Source organism: Mustelus asterias, chromosome 13, assembly GCF_964213995.1.
Source record: "Mustelus asterias chromosome 13, sMusAst1.hap1.1, whole genome shotgun sequence".
Taxonomy (NCBI): domain Eukaryota; kingdom Metazoa; phylum Chordata; class Chondrichthyes; order Carcharhiniformes; family Triakidae; genus Mustelus; species Mustelus asterias.
In genome coordinates this window covers 65980291-66002597 of record NC_135813.1, presented here as the reverse complement: position 1 = coordinate 66002597, position 22307 = coordinate 65980291, and the positions used below count along the sequence as shown (strand labels likewise).

General features: G+C 43.4%; 1 protein-coding gene across 3 annotated transcripts in view; it reads left to right on the top strand.

The window, feature by feature from the left end:
• The window catches only part of c13h12orf43 (chromosome 13 C12orf43 homolog), a 39575-nt gene that overhangs the window by 8570 nt on the left and 8698 nt on the right, over positions 1–22307 (top strand). Inside the window, exons 1-4 of one of the 3 annotated variants that reach the window (XM_078226964.1) lie at positions 1228–2162; positions 3778–3839; positions 6094–6184; positions 18325–22097. In XM_078226964.1, the coding sequence (XP_078083090.1) occupies positions 2044–2162; positions 3778–3839; positions 6094–6184; positions 18325–18847 (795 nt within the window). In that variant the 5' untranslated portion in view covers positions 1228–2043 and the 3' untranslated portion in view covers positions 18848–22097. Of the gene's footprint in view, positions 1–1227; positions 2163–3777; positions 3840–6093; positions 6185–18324; positions 22098–22307 lie in introns of those variants that run through there. The other 2 variants (XR_013499375.1, XM_078226963.1) reach the window with 2 other exon arrangements.

Genomic DNA, 22307 nt, shown 5'->3' with positions numbered 1-22307 from the left:
TGTGCCATATCAGTAAAATAGGAGTATGATAATTCATTGCAACGCCTAATTTCTGTTGCTGGGAGGATGCTGTAGAAGTTGCAAGGCTTATTTGAATATCTAGTGGTGCAAATTAAGTACTTCAGTAGCAGTATAAAATTGAACTAAACTGATCATTTTGACCTTGTTACACACATACTAACTTTTAACCTTCTGACGGCATCTGTCTCCACTTGCGTACACAGCACAGTTCTTGATTTATGCTTATCCTGGAATGCCTCGATTGTAAAAATCCTTATCCTTGTGTTCAAATCCCTCAATACCCTTGGCCCTCCCAATCTCTGTATTTCTCCAATTCTAGCCTCTTGTGCATCCTCTTCTTCATTTGTCCCACCATTGGTGGCTGTGCCTTCAGCTGCCTAGGCCCTGAGCTCTCAATTCCCTCCCTAAACTTCTCCTATTCTCAACCTGTGCTCCCTTAAGACAGTCTTTAAAGTCTACCCCTTCATCAGATTCCTTTTATGTCCCAGTGGCTCCCATTATAAGATTCAATGTCAAATTTCCTCTCATTATGATCCTGTGAAGCACCTTTAGGCGTTCATGGAGCTATATAAAAGTAGTTTGTTCTACAGCAGAAAGAGACCAGGAACCAAAACGGGGAAAGCATCAGATTAGTTTTGTATGTGAACGAGAACTTTGCTTATTTGGTTATGCAAAATATTTTTTGTGGCAATTGGAGCATGGTTTTGCAAAACAAATCTAAGATGCCTTTGAATATGTACAAAAGTAGCGTTTGCAATAGCAACTGGTGGAATCTAATATCCGCGACATTCTATTATTTGGCTTTGATCGGGACAGCAACAGGAATCGGTCTCAGACCAGCACAACTTGTCTGCCAAAGATTTTTTTTCAGATTGGAAAATGTATGCCAAGTCTCTACATCCTGGGAATTTGATTAATTTATTTTTTGTAGACCAATTAGCAAAGCAAAACCTCAATGTACGAGACTTTGTGCAAAAGGACTATCCATTCTTGACCCTATTTCATTTTATAAGAGGATAATCATCGCACCACACCCCCTCCCATCCTCAAATCATGGGAGATAATTAAAATTACATGGAGCAGTTTTTTTGATGATGAGCTAAAAATTGATAAAGAGAAGGAGCTGGAAAGGCTGGTTGCAGATCAAAGTTCCGAAGTCACTAGGACCGGATTGGATGCATCGTGAGGAAGGTAAGTGTGGAAATTGTGAAAATGCTGGGCATAATATTCCAAACCGGCTTTGATACTGGAGTCAGCAGCGATCCGCATGTTGAACCCAAGTGGTAGGAAATGTTTTAGAAAAGGACATAATTAATGCTCACTTGGGCAAGTGTGGATTAATTGAGGAAAATCAGCACAGATCTGTTGGAGGCAAATGTTGTTTACTTCACTTGATTGAGCTTTTGTTGAGGTAACAGAGAGTTCATAGACTCATACAAAATGTACAGTGCAGAAAGAGGCCATTCGGCCCATCAAGTCTGCACCGACTCTCCAACAGAGCATCTTACCCAGGCCCATCCCCTGCCCTATACCTGTAACCCCACACATCTATCATGCTATTCCCCCTAATCTACATATCTTGGGACACTAAGGGGCAATTTAGCACGGTCAATCCGTAAACCCACACATCTTTGGACTGTGGGAGAAAACCGGAGCACCCAGAGGAAACCCACGCAGACATGGGGAGAATGTGCAAATTCCACACAGACAGTAACCCAAGGCTGGACTTGCATCCGGGTCCCTGGTGCTGCGAGGCAGTGCTAACCACTGTGCCACCGTGCTACCCCTTAATGTGGTTGATGTATATGTGACTTCTAAAAGGTGTTCGATAAAGTGCTTCATTATCAATGCCCTCAAAGTTGAAGCTCATGGAATAAAAGGAATAGGAGCAGAATGGATGTGCAGTTGGCTGAGTGACAGGAAGCAGGAGAGGTGGTGAATGGCTATTTCTCAGACTAGAAGAATGTATGTATTGTTGTACCCCAGGGGTGGGAACAAGGACTACTGCTTTCCTTGATTGACATGAATGATTTTTATTTGGGTGTGCAGGGCACGGTTCCAAAATATTCAGACGAACCAAAACTTGGAAGCATTATGAACTGTGAGGAGGATGTTGAAAGACCTTATGAGAATGCAGACAGGTTGGTGGAAAGGGCAGAACATGGTGAATGTAATTTGAGAAGTGTGAAATCATGCATTTTTGGTAAGAGGAAATGGGATAGGCAACATAAAATAAGAGTACAATTCGAAAAGAGGGTGCAGGAGCAGAGGGATTTGGGTGTATTTGTGCACACATCATTGAAGGTGGCAGGGCAGGTTGAGAAAGTGGTTAAAAAGGTAGACGGGATCCTGGGCTTTATCAGTCAAGGCATAGAGTATAAAAGAAAAGAACCTCTATAACATCGGTTCGGCCTCTACCAAAGTATCATGCGCCTTTTAGAGGTGCGAAGACTTTGGAGAGAGTCCAGAAAAGATTTATGAGATTGATTGGAGGGATGTTACTTGGGAAAAACTAGGTAATTGGAGTTGTTTCTCCTTGGAGAAGAGACGATTGAGGGAAAATTTGTTAGTGGTCAAAAACATGAAGGTTGTGGGTGAGGTAGATAGAAAGAAATTGTTCTAGTTGGTAGAAAAGTCAAGAAAATAGATTGTCAGAGGAATCACTAGTGACATGAGGAAAAGCTCCTTTTACGCTGTGAACAGTTAGGACCTGGAATGCTTTGCTTGAGAGTATGATGGAGGTAGATTAAATCACGACTTTCATAAGAAGATTGGATAAGCGCATGAAGGGGAATCATGGCAGGGTTGAAAATAACATTGATAGCAACAGTTACTTTTTTGCCATGCTGGAAGTCATTGCAGTCACGATGAGCATGAACAGTCACTTGGTATTATAGAACTTGAATATTACTGAAAAGAGAGGCATGTTGCCAAAGCTTTTCATCTTGATGCAAGAATACTAAATTTCAAACAGTGATAATCATTTATCCCACAAGAGAAAAGGGTGCTGATTGGTTGGCAAGTCAACTCTGGCCAAGATGAAGAAATGAAGAAACCAGCAGGAGCTATTGGCTCCCCATGCTTCTGAGTAACTTGAAAAAGGTGCAAGGCTCGAATATATTCCTTTTGTTTGTTGGGTCCCTGTGTATGAATGTATCTCACTTCTAGAAAGTGTTAATGAGCCAGTGCTGCCCAATCGTAGAATCTTATATAACAGTAGACATTTTGCTTTCGATTTTGCAAGCACCGGGCTGCTTGAGTAGGGTCTTTATTCTGCTTATTATGAACAGCTGGGGGAACATATTGTTTGCTTCAATGAGCCAGTCGTTGGAACGTATGATCTACATACCTGGCATGTGCCAGAATTGAAACTCTAATGATACTGCTCAATTGTGTGGTTGGTTTTTTGGACTGACGTTAGCATTCTATCCTATACAAAACACCAATCACTGAAAACTGATAAGTAGCAGCATTGTCTGTTCTTTAAAATTGGCACTCTTGCATTTGTTCTGATGAGTGCAAGATGAAAAGCTTTGACAACATGTCTCTCTCCGCAGCAATGAACATTAAATTCACGCTTAGTATAATTATAGAGTGTGGCCTTGTTCAGAATGAGGACCGGGCAATGTTAACTCATTGTCTATTTTAATTGGATGTTGCTTTCAACTGGATGCAGCCTGGTTGTGTTTATGAATGTAATGGGTGCGATTCAACTCTATTCAATGTTTTTAATAGCAGCCTGTTTTCACTTTTCAGTGTCATAAGCGTTAACAATTCTGAGCCCTTTCTCCAGCAGCAAGTCGAGGATGATGACGAAGGTAATTTGATTAACTCCTGTTCACATTAAGGAATTGAGGTAGTGGATCAGCCATTATTGTATTCAACAGGAGCAGGCTGTTGGGGGCCAAATTCCTTTACCTGCTCTACAAATACGAGTTGCTGTCATGCAGCTTCAGTATAACCTATATTTTAGATAAATATATTATTTCCTAGTTTACCATTGTATTATCATTGGTGCTTTTTCTTAAATGTGAATTGTATATCCTTGTTGACTCTTTGAGGTTGGAAAATGAAACATATTTCCTTTCATAAGAACATAAGAAATAGGAGCAGGAGTTGGCTGTCTAGCCCCTCAAGCCTGCTCCGCCATTCAATAAGATCATGGCTAATCTGATAGTGGGTCCAGTTCCACTTACCCGCCCGTTCCCCATAACCCTTAATTCCCTTAATGGTTAAAAATCTATCTATCTGTGACTTAAACACATTTAAGGAGTAGCCTCTACTGCTTCATTGGGCAGAGAATTCCAAAGATTCACCGATCCCTGCGGCACGCCACTAGTCACTGATTGCCAACCGGAAAAGCACCCATTTATTCTGACACTCTGCTTTCTGTTAGATAGCCAATCTTCAATCCGCGCTAAAACTTTACCCCCAGCTCCATGTACCTTTATCTTATGCAGCAACCTTTTGTGAGGCACCTTATCGAATGCCTTCTGGAAATCTAAATACACCACATCCACCGGTTCCCCTCTGTCAACCACACTTGTTATATCCTCAAAAAATTCCAGTAAATTAGTCAAACATGACTTTCCCTTCATGAATCCATGCTGCGTCTGCTTGATTGAACCATTCTTTTCCAGGTGTCCTGCTATTTCTTCCTTAATGATAGATTCCAGCATTTTCCAAACTACGGATGTTAAGCTAACCGGCCTGTAGTTACCTGCCTTTTGTCTACCTCCTTTTTTAAACAGTGGCGTTACATTAGCTGTTTTCCAATCAGCTGGCACCTCCCCAGAGTCCAGTGAATTTTGAAATTGAATCTTTCCTATTATTAAATCCCCCTTCTCGTCTGCTAAGGGACCAACATTTACTTTAGCCACTCTTTTCCGTTTTATATATTTGTAAAAACATTTAGTATCAGTTTTTATATTTTGTGCTAGTTTACTTTCATAATCTATATTTCCTTTCTTTATTGCTTTCTTAGTAGTTCTTTGTTGTTTTTTAAAGCCTTCCCAATCTTCTAGTTCCCCACTAATTTTGGCCACTCTGTATGCATCGGTTTTTAATTTAATACTCTCCTTTATTTCCTTAGTTATCCATGGCTGGTTATCCCTTTTCTTACATTCCTTCTTTTTCACTGGAATATATTTTTGCTGAGTACTGAGAAAAATCTCCTTAAAAATCCTCCACTGTTCCTCAACTGTCCCACCAATTAGTCTGTGTTCCCAGTCTACATTAGCCAACTCTGCCCTCATCCTATTGTAATCCCCTTGTTCAAGCAGAGGAAACTGGTTTGGGACCCTACTTTCTCACCCTCCATCTGTTTTAGAAATTCAACCATATTGTGATCACTCATTCCAAGAGGATCCCTAACAAGGAGATCACTAATTTTACCTGTCTCGTTACACAGGACCAGATCCAAGATAGCTTGCTCCCTCATAGGTTCTGTAACATACTGTTCGAGGAAACTATCGCGACAGCATTCTAAGAACTCTTTCTCAAGTCCACCGCGTCCGACTTGAGTTGACCAATCAATATGGAGGTTAAAATCCCCCATGATTATTGCTGTTCCATTTTTACATGCATCTGTTATTTGTTTGTTTATAGCCCACCCCACCTTGAAGTTATTATTTGGGGGCCTATAGACTACGCCCACCAGTGACTTTTTCCCCTTACTATTCCTTACCTCCACCCACATTGGTTCCACATTTTGCTCCTTAGAGCCTATATCATCTCTCACTACCGCCCTGATGTTATCCTTTCAAATACTGTCGTCAAGAGAGGGTGCAGTGAGCATATACTAGCTCCCTCTTTTCTGTTCCAGTCATGTTCCTTAACCCATTCCTTAGGGCAAACGTATTGCAACAGTGTGACGTGGCTCCAATTCCCATACTATCCATCTCATGGCCATTTGCAATTTTGCCAAATTTAGTCATACTGACTATATCTGTCAAAACTTCATTTGTGTAAGAATCTTCCAGCCAGCTGAAAAAGGCCTTCATCTCACTGATCTATGTTGGGTTTCTTTTTTGAAGGTTTGCTGTGCCTCAATTTAAGAATGTTATTTTGCAGACTTTCGTTTATTTTCTACATCTATACCAGGAGATCTCGGGATTGTAGAATCCTTGCCTCCAGTGAGACAGAAACCTCCACCCAGTTCAAGGTAATGTCTGATTTTCAATAGATTTGCTGCGAGACCGTATTAGTTTCTTGGCAAATTTGCAAAGAATAGAGCTAAATAGAACATGACAGACCAAACCTTGCTCACTGTGACCCTACTTTAATGCTTGGAAATTAGTGCAGAATGCTACTATAGTTCATCAAAGCTGAATTTGCTAGAGAGGAGATGAGGTTATTCAAGAAAAGCTAAATTAGCAGTCCGAGTTTGTCGACTGTTGTCAGGGGTTTAAATATCAAGAAAATTGAATTGAAGATTAGAATTAAGAGGCGAAGTAGGACAGAATATTTTCATCCAAAGCACAATAGGTTTGTGAAATAAGTTACTGAGAAAGTAGACTCTTGGTGGATTTTACTGCATAAAAATCCCCCCTAACTACACTGTGGATGCACCTACACTACATGGATTGCAACAGTTATATGGCAGGTGCTGGATTGATGCAGGTTCTTGGCACAGGCTTGGAGGGCCGAAGGGCCTGTTCCTGTGCTGTATTGTTATTGGATTCCACAAGGCACTCAGGAGACAAATTCCTATTTCCGTTATATGTAAGTGTTTTATAATCTCATTTAGCTATAAATAACACGAGGTACATTTTACCTTAGGCACGTATTTGGGTTGAGAAGATGGGGTTTGTTGATGTAAAAAGGACTCCTGTGAACCCAGTGGCAATTTTCCATTCTTAAACATTCTTGTGAACCACACCAATTCAAGGAAATGGTGTTTGCGGGAAACCTAAAGCGAGCGAAGGAGTCACAGCCAAAGCTTACCTGTTTCTGTTTGTTCATGATGAGTTCCTGATAGCCAAGTTCCGCACACATGAGGACGGCCTCAACCGGGATCTTGGGTTCATGTCACACTATCTGTAACCCCCACGACTTGCCTGGGCTTGCAAAATCTCACTAACTGTCCTGTCTGGAGACAATACACATCTCTTTAACCTGTGCTTAGCCCTCTCTCCACTCACATTGTCTGTACTTTTAAGACTTGATTACCTGTAAAGACTCACATTCCAACCATTATTTTGTAAATTGAGTTTGTGTCTTTATATGCCCTGTTTGTGAACTGAAATCCCACTCACCTGATGAAGGAGCAGTGCTCCGAAAGCTAGTGGCTTTTGCTACCAAATACACCTGTTGGACTTTAACCTGGTGTTGTGGGACTTCTTACTGTGTTTACCCCAGTCCAACACTGGCATCTCCGCATCATGATGAGTTAGACAGGCTTTTGGCGTCACCATTTGAGTGCAAGCTGCCTGTTTTTTTAAAGACTGTTGCATAGTAATACTGGCTGCCACCCATGTGCTGCATAATGCTTGTGCTTGATGCTTTAATGCTTCTTCAGTGTGGGAGATCAAAAAACTGGGGAATTAAAGGTGAATTTGCATTGATATCAAGGGAGGGAAATCAAAAGTAAATTGAAATGCACCCTCAAAAACGGAGTCTTTCAGCTTCAGAGTGAAAGAGTTGATGAAATTGCTGCTGGTATTACTGAGAACTGTAATTGTCATTTGACAGTACTTAATGGTGAAAAGGAAAGACTGACTTACATTTATGCAACACCTTCCCCAGGACCTCCAGACACCCCAAAAGCATTTTACAGCCAATGAAGTAGATTTGAAGCCTTGTCACTGTTGCAGTATGGGAAATGTGACAGTCAACATTTCATGCAGCAATCTCCCAATGAACAGCAATGAGATTGATGACCAGATTTCTTTGTTCTATCGCAGGATGTTGCTAACAAATCCATTTATTGCCCATTCCTAATTTCCCTTGAGAAAGTGGTGATGAGCTGTCTTTTTGACTGCAACTAAATGGCTTCCAGGGCTATTTCAGAGGATCGTTACTGGTCAACCACAATGCTGAGAGTCTGGAGTCACATATAGAACAGACCAGTTATTATGTAGGCTTTGCCTGCAAGGCCAGCATTTATGGCCCGTCCCTAATTTTCCTTGAGAAGGTGATGGTGAGCTGAGGCCTTAAACCACTGCAGTGCATGCGGTGTAGGTATGCCCACAGTGCTGAATCAAACAGGGCCACAGTGAAAAATAGTAGGAATGGGGCAAGTAATATTAAAAAGACAAGAATTAAGGCTTTGTCCCTTAATGTGTGGAGCATTCACAATAAAGTAGATGAATTAATTATGTAAATAGATGTAAACGGGTATGATGTAGTAGGGATCATGGAGACATGGCTGCAGGGTGACCAGGAATGGCAAATTAACATCCAGGGGTATTCAGTATTTAGGAAGGACAGAAAAAAAGAAAATGGCAGTGGAGGCTGGTTAAAGAGGAAGTTAGCACAATGATGAGGAACGATATTAGCTCAGGTGGTGTGGAATCTGTATAAAGCTGAGAAATACTAAGGGGCACAAAATATTAGTGTGGTTGTATATAGAACCCAAACTGTAATGTTGATGTTGGGAATGGCATTAAATAGGAAATTAGAGACGCATGCGATAAAGGAACCTCTGTAGTTATGGGTGTCTTTAATCTACATATATGGGTTGGGCAAATCAACTTAGTCACAAAACCATACCGGAGGAATTTTTGGAGGTTTTCTGGACTAATAAGTTGAGGAACCAAGTAGAGAACAGGCCATCGTAGACTGGGTATTATGTAATGAGAAAAGAATAATTGGCAATCTGGTTGTGCGAGACCCCTTGGGGATGAGCGATCTTCATAATAATAATTCTTCTTCAAGATGGAGAGTGACATAGTTGATTCGGAGGCTAAGGTCCTGAATCTTATTAAAGGAAACTACAATAGTATGAGGCGCAAGTTGGCTATGTTGGATTGGGAAATGTTACTTAAAAGGGATGACAATGGATAGGTAACGGCAATCATTCAAAGAGCGCATGGGTGAACTGCAACAATTGTTTATTCCTGTCTGGTGCAAAAGTAAAATGGGAAAGGTGACCAAACCATGGCTTACAAGGGAAATTGATAGTATGAGATCCAAGGAAGAGGCATACAAATTTGTCAGAAAAAACAACACACCTGAGGATTGGGGGCGGCATGAGAGTAAGCTTGCAGGGAAAATAAAAACTGACTAAAAATTTCTTTGCTATGTGAAGAGAAAAAGATTGGTGAAGACAAATGTAGGTCCCTTACAATCAGGGACAAGGGAATTTATAATGGAGAACAAATAAATGGCTGACCAATTAAATACATACTTTGGTTCTGTCTTTACAAGAGGACACAAATAACATACCAGAAATGTTGGGGAATATAGTGAGAGGGAGGAACTGAAGGAGATCAGTATTAGTAGAGAAATGATGGGATTGAAGACTGATACTGAATTGGATGCCATGATCATACTAAATGGTGGAGCAGGCTTGAAGGGCTGAATGGCCTACTCCTGCTACTATTTTCTTTGTTTCCATATTGGACAGTGTACTGCTTAGCACTATGGATCAACAACTTTAGTACTATGATTCAACTGCTTTAGCTTTCATTTCCTTTCATCAATTCTGAAAAAAGTAGTAATTTTTCATGTGGCATTTTTGGAATCAGCAGATTGAGCTTCAATGAGGACTTTAGCAGTCAAATTCAGTTGGGAGGTTGACTGACTATATTTAGGATAATGTGACAGGATCTCTGCTTAATATTCAGCATCACAAGTACTGTTCCAAATATAAGTAATGTTCTTTAGAATCTTCAGTCATAACGCCAACTGCCTTTATAATTATATAAGCCTTCATTATTGAATCTGTGATTTTCGCTGCCTGACAGACAGAGGCCTATAACTAAGCCATCAAGTCTCACCTCTCAATGATGCATATCCTGTTTGACTGTAAATGTCACTGACCATAACTCGGTAACAGACCCGAGTGGTGAGTGGCCAGGTTTCAAAGTTCCACGAAAAATCTGGGCAACCCTCAACTGCTCAACATTTAGAAGAATTATAGGCGGTCATTCGGCCCACTGAGCCTGCACTGACAACAATCCCACCAGGCCCTATCCCTGTAACCCCGTAGTCCCCCTGTCACCAAAGGGCAATTTAGCATGGCCAATCAACCTAACCTGCATATCTTTGGACTGGGAGGAAACTGGGGCACACAGGCACTGGGAAAAGCACAGACAGTAATCCGAGGCAGGAATCAAACCCGGTGCCTGGCACTGTGAAGCAGCAGTGATAATCACTGTGCCACCCAAATTGGGACAACAGCATTTCAGTTTAAAGAAATCTTAACTGAGTGGATTGTAAATTCCCTTTGCCATAGTGAAGTGCATGTGTATTAATCTTTTGGGAGTTTTTTTTGGGATTGTGAAATGGGAGGATAATAGTGTTTTAGATGCAATGGAAATTTGTGCCTCCTTGTGCCCTGGTCATGTTGGGTTTTACTTCCAATTTGCCCAATATGTGAAGTCTGCATCAGATAAATCTGCAGTTTTAAAGGGGTTGCGAGAGGGCGCTGTGCATTAACAACAGGAGAAGCTGTCAGCCCCAGCAGCTTAGGTCAGGCTTGTCCAACCTTTCCACTCCTGGGGCCACATTTGCTTATTTTGCATATCCAGGGCTGATGAGCAAACTTCGGAAAGATAAGGTTTGGCGAAACAATAAACTGAATGTCAGAAAAGTTGAGGTTTTAAGGAAATTGCTGAACCAATGCAGAGCAATGATGTGGAGATGCCGGCGTTAGACTGGGGTGGGCACACTGTAAGAAGTCTCACAACACCAGGTTAAAGTCCAACAGGTTCATTTGGAATCATGAGTTTTCGGAGCGCTGCTCCTTCATCAGGTGAGTGGAGAGGTCGGTTTCACAAACATGGCATATATAGGCAAAGACACCATTGCAAGATAATGGTTGGAATGCAAGTCTTTACAGGCACAGACACTGCAAGTGGAAAGAGGGGATAATCACAGGTTAAAGAAGTGTGCATTGTCTCAAGCCAGGACAGTTAGTAGGATTTTGCAAACCCAGGCCAAATGCTGGGAGTTACACGTAGTGTGACATGAATCCAAGATCCCGGTTGAGGCCTTGCTCATGCGTGCGGAACTTGGCTATCAGTTTCTGCTTGGAGATTCTGCGGTGTCGTGTGTCTTGAAGGCTGCCTTGGAGAGCGCTTACCCGTAGATTGGAGGCTGAATGCCCTTGACTGCTGAAGTGTTCCCCGACTGGAAGGAAACACTCCTGCCTGGTGATTGTCACATGATATCCGTTCATTCGTTGTCATAGCGTCTCCATGGTCTCGCCGATGCACCACACTTTGGGAAATCCATGGTCTCGTCGATATACCACGCCTTGGGGCACCCTTTGGGTGCTCCGGTTTCCTCCCACAAGCCAGAGATGTGTAAGCCATGGCAAATGGTAAATGCGCTGGTTATGAGAATAAGGCGAGGGGGTGGGCCTGGGTGGGATGCTCTTACGGAGAGAGAGTGCAGACCTGATGAACCGAATGACCTCCTTCTGCACTATAGGGATTCTATGGGTGTGTGTGGCTGCGTGCGTGTGTTTGTGTTGAATGTGAATCAGCAAACTGAGACTGTGTGTATGGCAGACTCTCACTCCCACACCCAAATCCAGTCAATCACTCATTCCCACACCCAAACCCAGTCAGTCACTCATTCCCACACCCAAACCCAGTCAGCCACTCACTCCCACACCCAAATCCAGTCAATCACTCATTCCCACACCCAAACCCAGTCAGTCACTCACTCCCACACCCAAACCCAGTCAGTCACTCACTCCCACACCCAAACCCAGTCAGCCACTCACTCCCACACCCAAACCCAGTCAGTCACTCATTCCCACACCCAAACCCAGTCAGTCACTCATTCCCACACCCAAACCCAGTCAGTCACTCATTCCCACACTCAAACCCGGTCAGTCACTCACTCCCACACCCAAACCCAGTCTGTCACTCATTCCCACACCCAAACCCAGTCAGTCACTCATTCCCACACCCAAACCCGGTCAGTCACTCACCCCCACACCCAAACCCAGTCAGTCACTCACCCCCACACCCAAACCCAGTCAGTCACTCACCCCCACACCCAAACCCGGTCAGTCACTCACTCCCACACCCAAACCCAGTCAGTCACTCACTCCCACACCCAAACCCGATCAGTCATTCACTCCCACATCCAAACCCAGTCAGTCACTCACTCCCACACCCAAACCCAGTCAGTCACTCACTCCCACACCCAAACCCAGTCAGTCACTCACTCCCACACCCAAACCCAGTCAGTCACTCACTCCCACACCCAAACCCAGTCAGTCACTCATTCCCACACCCAAACCCAGTCAGTCACTCACTCCCACACCCAAACCCAGTCAGCCACTCACTCCCACACCCAAACCCAGTCAGCCACTCACTCCCACACCCAAACCCAGTCAGTCACTCATTCCCACACCCAAACCCAGTCAGTCACTCACTCCCACACCCAAACCCAGTCAGTCACTCATTCCCACACCCAAACCCAGTCAGTCACTCACTCCCACACCCAAACCCGGTCAGTCACTCACTCCCACACCCAAACCCGGTCAGTCTCTCACTCCCACACCCAAACCCGGTCAGTCTCTCACTCCCACACCCAAACCCGGTCAGTCACTCATTCCCACACCCAAACCCGGTCAGTCTCTCACTCCCACACCCAAACCCAGTCAGTCACTCATTCCCACACCCAAACCCAGTCATCCACTCATCCACACCCAAACCCAGTCAGTCACTCACTCCCACACCCAAACCCAGTCAGTCACTCATTCCCACACCCAAACCCAGTCATCCACTCACCCACACCCAAACCCAGTCAGTCACTCACTCCCACACCCAAACCCAGTCAGTCACTCACTCCCACACCCAAACCCAGTCAGTCACTCACCCCCACACCCAAATCCAGTCAGTCACTCACTCCCACACCCAAGCCCGGTCAGTCACTCACTCCCACACCCAAACCCAGTCAGTCACTCACTCCCACACCCGAGCCCGGTCAGTCAGGATTTTCATTCAGGAATTTTTCTCACTCAAGGACCAATAAGAAAAATTCGGAAAAATAACATTTGGCAAGACAATAAACTGAATATCAAAAAAAAGTGAGCTGATAAAAAAAGGCAACAATTTCTGAGCAAAAGTAAAGCCATATCTGAACATTAATTTGATAAGTTGAAAGTTTTTCAATTAAAAAAAATCACCATGTGCGTCTCCTGCTCACTTGCTCACCTTCACCCACTTAGTGGGCACATGAGTATGTGTTGGTCTGGGGTGGCCGCTCTCTCTCTTCCACACACACGCACACACACGTCTCCCCTCCACATACACATGCGCGCACACATGCCCCCCCCCCCACGCACACTGGCCCCTCTCCACACATATGCACACACACATACGCACACACACATATAGACGCCCTTGCCACACACGCGTGAAGAGAGTCTGATTGGGAGCCCAATCAGATGTTAAATGCCAGGATATTCCAAATCTCAGAAGGGAATCTTGAAATACCTGCTTTCAACTGAATTTGCAATTTGGTCGAATGTGAGGAAAGATGTGAAAACCAGAGAAGGATGTCCCAGACAACTTTTTGATGGTTTTAATTAAAATAAAGATTTATTAGACACACTTCAATGGCTAAACACAGTATCATTAAAGTTACCCAGTTCGAAATCCCTTTATTTTCCCTAATTTCAAGCTAATCTTCTCCAGTCAACATCCTCTAGGGTTTTACAAACTATAGGCAAAATGCAGTAATAGTTACCACACCAGGCAGTTGGCTTTCAGTGCTATTTCTTCCATAAGGCAAAACAAATAGTTGTTCAAACATGCTTTTCTATCGACCCAGCTTATTAGGAGTTCACACAGCTTTTCCTGTTGTGGGCTGAGTTCTCAAAACAGCCAACTTGCATTGTTTCAAATTGCTCCTGACACCATTTTCTCTGTTGATTATCTCTTATCTGAACTAATTGCTCTAAATTCACTCTTAAATACCTTTATTTTATGAGTCCACCTTCAAGAATGTTCACATCTCATCTCCTTTGAACCTCTTCACATCTTTACTTAAACCCTTGACATTCTATTCTCCGTTGTAACCAACTTGCCTTAGGTAAACATCTGTTTACGGTATTGCTAGGTTTATCAACATATCAAAAGCCCCTAGTTCCATCAACAGGCCAAAGTGTCTCTACCACCACACAGTTTCTGCTTTGAAACCCTTTTTAAAAAAAAAACATTTAACCACCAGAACGCATTCCCAATTACTGGATTTTCTTGATTTTTCGTGTTATCATGATTTCCTGACAACTGCTATCCAAGTTGTCTGTAAGGAAAACAAAAGGACCCTGTATGAAATGCAAAGAGCAATTGAGCCAACAGTTTTCTTCCTGTATAGTGGTATTATTAAACTCAGTCGTGTGGTATGTGAGGAAGCGCTGGAGCACATCCGCATCTTATTCGCATGTTGCTGTACCATTCCTCACATTGGTCTAGAAGCAAGAATCTGCTTGAGATTTTAGCACTCCATAGAACCATAGGATCCCTCCAGTGCAGAAGGAGGTCACTTGATCCATCTGAACCGACTCTCCGAAGGAGCATCTTACCCAGGCCCACCCCTGCTCCCTATCCCCTTAACCCCACGCACTTACCATAACCAATCCACCTAACCTACACAACTTTGGACGCCTAAGGGGCAACTTTGTAGCATGGCCAATCCACCTGCCCTGCACATCTTTGGACGCAACAAAGAGGTCTGAGAGATATTGAAATATGGCAAGAAGCTAATGATGAAGGATGAAGACTCAGGCGTGGAAAGGTCTTTGTATTTTACTTTATGTGGCAGTCACTTCCCCTTGGCAGATGGTGAGTTGTGCCCTATAAATGCATTTTGTTTGAACTTTCTACTTCAAATAAAAACTCTTTGTTGCAGTGGGGGGTGTTTGACTGGTAGGTGGCAGTATATGCTGCACTTGCAGTCCTTTTTCCAGTTTCTGACCAGTCTTTTCTGTGGAGCAGCGACGTTCGGTGTCAATTTTCAGTGTAAACCCCTGGTAATGATTATTAGTGCTCCGTTTAGGTCTTTGACACTGTGGCCCGCAGCACTGCTGTAAATTGCTGAACCGAGCCAAGTGTTAATTGATGTGACAACACCCTGGTTGGAATTTGACTGACTTCTCATGTATGGCAAATGCTTAAAAACTAATAAATGGGAGAGGAGCGATTGCACTATTGACCTGCACAGATAATGTAACCAAGGATCATTGCCAATGACCGTTCTGGCTACAGTGGTAGCACTGTGAGTGAGGAACACTGCTGTTGATGGAGAGGCCGAGAAGAGGTTGCCGTCGCAGGAAGTATAGATGGCAACAGTGCAGCTGACGACAGACAAAAATCATTGTTACTGGTCGTTGATGCTGAGGGCTGTCATGTTTTGAAGCCACAATTAGGCTAAGCTACCAAGAAAGAAAGGACTTGCATTCATATATCGCCTTTTGTGACCTCGGGACATCTCAAAGATAGTTCACAGCCAGTTCACTGTTGTAATTAAGGGTTGTGGTAAGCGGGCTGATAAGTGGAGCTGAGTCCACGGAAAGATCAGCCATGATCTTATTGAATGGCGGAGCAGGCTCGAGGGGCCAGATGGCCTACTCCTGCTCCTAGTTCTTATTTTCTTATGCAATGCAGAAAAATGCTCACTAAGGTCACTGTATGGTCCCACAAACAGAAAAGATGTAATTATCTTAGGATTGCTAGCCTGGTAATGGTCATCAAGATGTTACAGGGATAGGGTGGGGGATAGTGCCTGGGCAAGACGCTCTGTCAGAGAGTCAATGCAGGCTCGATGAGCTGAATGGCCTTCTTCCGCACTGTAGGGATTCTGTGAAATTGTGGCTAGGACACTGGAAGAGCTTCACAGCTCTTTGCATCTTTGAGAGTGCAAATGGAGCCTCATAACGCCCTTTCCAAAAAACGGCCCCTTCAACCATACAGTACTTCATGGAATTCCTACAGTGCAGAAGGAGGCCATTCAACCCATCAATTCTGCACCACCTCTGCAAAAGAGCATCTTGCCCTATCCCTGTAAGCCTGTGTATTTTACAATGGCTAACCCACCTAACCTACATATCTTGGGACACTAAGGGGGAATTTAGTATGGTCAATCAACCTAATCTGCACACTTTGGAATGTGGGAGGAAACCGGAGCACCCGGAGGAAACCCACGCAGACACGGGGAGAACGTGCAAACTCCACACGGACAGTGACCCAAGGCCGGAATTGAATCCAAGTCCTTGGCGCTGTGAGGCAGCAGTGCTAACCACTGTGCCACCCTCAATACTAGACTAAGGTGTCAGCCTGGATTTTGTGTTCAAGTGTTTAGAGTGTGCCTTAAACCCACCATCTTCTGACGCACACAAAGACACTGCCAATGATCCAAGGTTGGCATGGGTTTGTTTTCCCCATAAATGGCCTGAAAGGACCTTCCTCACCATTATAAAGTCTACACCCAGAACTTAGTCGCAGTGTCTCAAAGCGAGTACATTTTTGTTTTTGATTAACCTTAATTGGACAGAGTCCTGCAAAAAAATGCAACAGCAACATTGAAACAAAGATAAGTGGAAAAGTGAATCGTGTGGAGGACGGAGAAGATCTGCAGAGAGATTTGGACAGGCTGAGTGAGTGGGCGAGGATACGGCAAATGGAGTATAACGTTGATAAATGCGAGGTTATACACTTTGGAGGAAATAATAACAAATGGGATTACTATCTCAATGGAAACAAATTAAAACATGCTACCGTGCAAAGGGACCTGGGGGTCCTTGTGCATGAGACACAAAAGCCCAGTCTGCAGGTACAACAGGTGATCAAGAAGGCAAATGGGATGTTGGCCTATATTGCGAAGGGGATAGAATATAAAAGCAGGGATGTCTTGATGCACCTGTACAGGGCATTGGTGAGGCCGCAGCTGGAATACTGTGTGCAGTATTGGTCCCCTTATATGAGGAAGGATATATTGGCATTGGAGGGAGTGCAGAGAAGGTTCACCAGGTTGATACCGGAGATGAGGGGTTTGGATTATGAGGAGAGGCTGAGGAGATTGGGTTTGTACTCGTTGGAGTTTAGAAGGATGAGGGGGGATCTTATGGAGACTTATAAGATAATGCGGGGGCTGGATAGGGTGGAGGCGGAGAGATTCTTTCCACTTAGTAAGGAAGTTAAAACTAGAGGACACAGCCTCAAAATAAAGGGGGGTCGGTTTAAGACAGAGTTGAGGAGGAACTTCTTCTCCCAGAGGGTGGTGAATCTCTGGAATTCTCTGCCCACTGAGGTGGTGGAGGCTACCTCGCTGAATATGTTTAAAGCGCGGATGGATGGATTCCTGATCGGTAAGGGAATTAAGGGTTATGGGGATCAGGCGGGTAAGTGGTACTGATCCACGTCAGATCAGCCATGATCTTATTGAATGGCGGGGCAGGCTTGAGGGGCTAGATGGCCTACTCCTGCTCCTATTTCTTATGTTCTTATGAAACGTCAGTTAGTTGTCTGTGATGCAAGCCAGCAGCCTTGTGAGCACTGAATCCTGGGCTTGGAACCGTAGAATCTATTGACACGGCTCCCTCTGATCAATCCAGATTGCCCAAGGTCAGGTAAATAGTTAACCATTCACTGAAGGTTACTGTACCTGAGCTTGCTTCATTGGTTATCTTTAAGGCAGCTATGGTAACTGTTTCACTGAGGCAATTGTTCAAATTGCGCGCGATTGATGTTCAGAATTGTTTAATTTTAAGGAGCACCACTATCGAGACTGGTAGGTCAGACTGCCGTTCCTGAGTACCTTTGTGTCCGTGGAAACCCAGCATGTAACTGAGAGGCCACATTTTGCATGCTTAATAGGAATTTACTTCCATTGCCTGATGCAGCATTGTAATTCATTTGATCAGTTTTTTGGGAAGAATTGTACAATTGAAGCATAGAAGAAGCACGTTTAGGTTTTTTTGCGGGGAGGGGAGAAAGAAAACCATCGTATCTGATGTTCAAAAGCTGTATCAGATCTTTTACTGGACTAGATACACAACACTATACTTTGAGATAGTCCTAAATGTATAAAATGATTGCACAATTTTACTGGGTTCACTCTGTTTCTGTTGCAAGTGCATACCACAAGTTCTTAACCATTCTGTGTCTAATATTACAGTGATTCCGACAGTGAGTGGGAACGGCTGAAGGAAGCGGCAGTGTCGAGCAGCGACATACTCCAGCAAAGCTCCCTCCTCAGCACGTGGTCAGGAACAAGCCAAGCCAAAGACCCCATTGAGGCTGAAGATGAAGGAAAAGGGAAGCAGGAGAAGAAGAAGAAGAAGAAAAAGAAGAGAAAGAGAAAGAGAAATCTGGTCGCGGAAGGTGAGGTTAATTTAGTCGCGGACAGCAGTCGCAAAGGAGGTGAGCAAGTGTCCAGGGAAGCTGGTTTCGATTCCAGTTCAACAAAGAAATCAAAGCAGATGTGCAAAGCCCCAGTGAGCGGGCTGGGACAAATTGAACTTGTGGATGGAACCCCCGTGGGGCAAGGATACTTCGGAATGGAACAGGCTGACCTCGAAAGGAGGAGCAAGAAGAAGAAAAAAGGGAAACACAAAAATGCCAAATACGAATTTGAAAGAGTTGACTCAAACTCCTATCAAACAAAGAAAAATAAAGTTCCTGCAACATATGGGCCCTGATAGGGCACTAGAGTTCTGTGGGCTCCTATTTGTGTTTCTTTCAAATGATGTTTTGCAAGCTCTTTGGTTCTTCTTATTTTGTATACTTTTGTTTTGACAATTACTTTGAAATAACTCTGTTCTCAGAAGGGATGACAAAGCATGTATTTGAATAGAGAGCTCACTCGAGAGAATTCTGACTGCAGAGCTTATTGTTCCATTTATCTCCAACATAGCTGAAATGATAATGGACCTTTGATTCATTGGTTTGTAGACCTGCTTTAGTTTGAATTCAATTGGAAGTTTAAACTGCAACAATTTCGGTTCATGTTCTTGGGTTTCAAGAGTGGTTTTGGTGTCCTGCTTTTTAATTGCTGTAGTTTTATAAATCTGCAGCATTTTCACCACATGGATTCAATGGTGAATTTATTATTTTCTCTAAAGCATTGTAACTCGTATCTCAATAACGAGACCACCCAATGTTTGAGTTCCTTTCCCACTGAGTAAGGGCGATGAATGAAAGAGCAATATCTTTGAAGCAACATATCCGATGCTGTCTGAACTCTCAAACTGCAAGAGCAAAATTCAACTTGTCTACCAAACTCTCCCGATTCCCAAAACCCATCAGATCTGTGCCTTACATGGGTGGCACAGTGGTTAGCACTGCTGCCTCCATGCACCAGGGACGCGGGTTCAATTCCACCCTCGGGCGACCGTCTGTGTGGAGTTCGCACGTTCTCCCCATGTCTGCGTGAGTTTCCTCCCACAGTCCAAAGATGTGCGGGTTAGGTTGATTGGCCATGCTAAAATTGCCCCTGAGTGCCAGGGGATCTAGCAGGGTAAATACGTGGGATTATGGCAATAGGGTCTGGGTGGGATTGTTCTCAAAGAACAAAGAACAGTACAGCACAGGAAACAGGCCCTTCGGCCCTCCAAGCCTGTGCCGCTCCTTGGTCCAACTAGACCAATCGTTTGTGTCCCTCCATTCCCAGGCTGCTCATGTGACTATCCAGGTAAGTCTTAAACGATGTCAGCGTGTCTGCCTCCACCACCCTACTTGGCAGCGCATTCCAGGCCCCCACCACCCTCTGTGTAAAAAACATCCCTCTAATATCTGAGTTATACTTCGCCCCTCTCACCTTGAGCCCGTGACCCCTCGTGATCGTCACTTCTGATCTGGGAAAAAGCTTCCCACCGTTCACCCTATCTATCCCCTTCATAATCTTGTACACCTCTATTAGATCTCTCGGTGCAGGCTCGATGGGCCAAGTGGCCTCTTTCTGCACTGTAGGAATTCTATGATTCCATGGTGGATATGTCAGATTTGCCATTTTTTACATGTCGGCTTTTTCTCGCCTCTCCTGAGCATGATGATTCTTCCAGTACTTTGCCTACGTGGTTATTCTTCATATGTAAGCCCAGAAAAGTGAGCATTTTGAATGTTTTGAACCTAGGAGAGAATTAAACCTGAGAATCGTGACAGTCAATGCACATCAGTAGCACAGGAGAGCTGAGTAGCATCTCCACTCTGCATTCCTGAGATTAAATAAGTCAACACAAAACAGATCGTGGTTGAGACCTTCTCTGCCTTATCTGGTTCACTAGGCTATATTTACATGATAACCTTATCAGATACTCTGATGGAGTTAGATTAAGTAAAATGGCAGAGGAACGTGTGGAATATAAACTGCAAAATAGACTAGTTGGGCCAAATTACCTGTTTCTGCGCTGTAAATGTAAGGTGTGGTTGTTATTAAGTATGGGGAAATCAGTGTTGGTAAGTTACCTAAAGTCAAACTTTTGCCACTGTGCCATCTGGATAAGGCCAGGTCAGTTATTAATTTTGTAACTAATATTTGCTTTATTTGTTAACCAAAGGTATTGAAGGATCCGGAGCAAAGATGGGTTTGTAGAGTTAAGTCACAGATCATCCATGATCTTATTTAATGACGTAACAGGCTGGAGGGACTAAATAACCTCCTACTGCTCCTATAGTCCAATGTTCCGATGACCCTTCCTGCACCTTTGTTTTGTTTCACTGGGGAAAAATCACACCCTTGGTACTGTTATTCTGTTACATTGTATGCCAAAAGGGCTTTTATTTTCCAATTTTTAAAGAATATGCAATTGTTAAAAGAAAAAAAAAATCCTATTTAATTGTTCAAAGCAGTTTACTGAAAGTGGCCAGCCGTCCAGGTAAGCTGGGCCTCTGTGTGTCTAATTAGTTGATCATTCTCTGCATTGAATGTGTGTATCAGTTCTGTCTTGTATGGCATTAGAAAAACATTAGTGCTCCACATTCACTCACTTTGAGCAGGGGATTTCTCAGGTGATTCAGATAACAACTCACTATTTCTAGTTTATATTGCTCTTTTTGTATAGAATGGGCTGAAACATGAAAAGTAAATTCCTTTGTCTGGTATTTTGGTATCTTTGTTAAAATGATAACTATGTTTTTCTGTCAATTCCAAACTAGCCGCTTGGCTTTCTATTGCTATACTGACCTACACAACCTCAGGGAGTGGTAACACCTACTTTCTGAAGAGGACGCAACCCTTTCAGTAACAAAAAAATAGGTAGCACAAGAGTCTCAGTTAAAATATTCAAAGTATGAAACCTTAGTTATAAATGTAATTATTTCAAATACAATATATTATTAACATCCCTCTGTCCACGTTCTGGACTTTTGACTGAGCTATTTACAGGTTTGACTTGAAACTTCCTTTGTTTATCTTTTGGCCAGACGCAGTGTTCTTGTTATAAAATATTTCCCTTGAAACAATGCCCAGTGGAGAGACCAATCGAGTAACCTGCTGTCAGTTTTCTGCTGACGCTGAATTTTATCAAACCAAGGAAGTGACTAAACCACTAAGACTAAATGTACAGAAAATGTTGGAAATACGCAGGCAGCATCTGTGGAGCAAGTAACCTAGTTAACATTCCTGAAACAATGCAGGAAGCTGAAAAGTGAAAGTGGGGCGGAGGATTAAATGGCAAGTGGACAGAAGCGGTCGTTAAGCTTGTGGACTGAATGGACGGATTCGGCAAAATGATCACTCAGTCTGGATTTAATTTTTGCCCAGTGTCAAAATTCAGTGTGCTAAGTTGAAAGCAATGCAGGCAAATTACTGTTTCACCTGGCAGAAGTAGTGTTTGGGGGCTCTGGACAGTGGGAAGAGAGGAGGTGAAAGGACAGGCGTTACATGCACTTGCATAGGATAGGATAGGATCATTGGCACCTTCCTCTTTAATCCCCTTTTAGTGTGATTCGACTGATCGAAGGGCAATTAGGGATTGGCAACGTGCTGGCCTAGCCCATCCTATGAAAAAATAATAAGATAAATAAAAGACCATTTGGCCCCGCCTTTTAGCATTCTCAACTCTTAGCATCCCACTGCATTTGAACTGCCCATAATATTTTTACCTCAACTACCTCAGTAAGTTATTTCAAACATCATTAACTCTTGAGTAAAGAATCTCT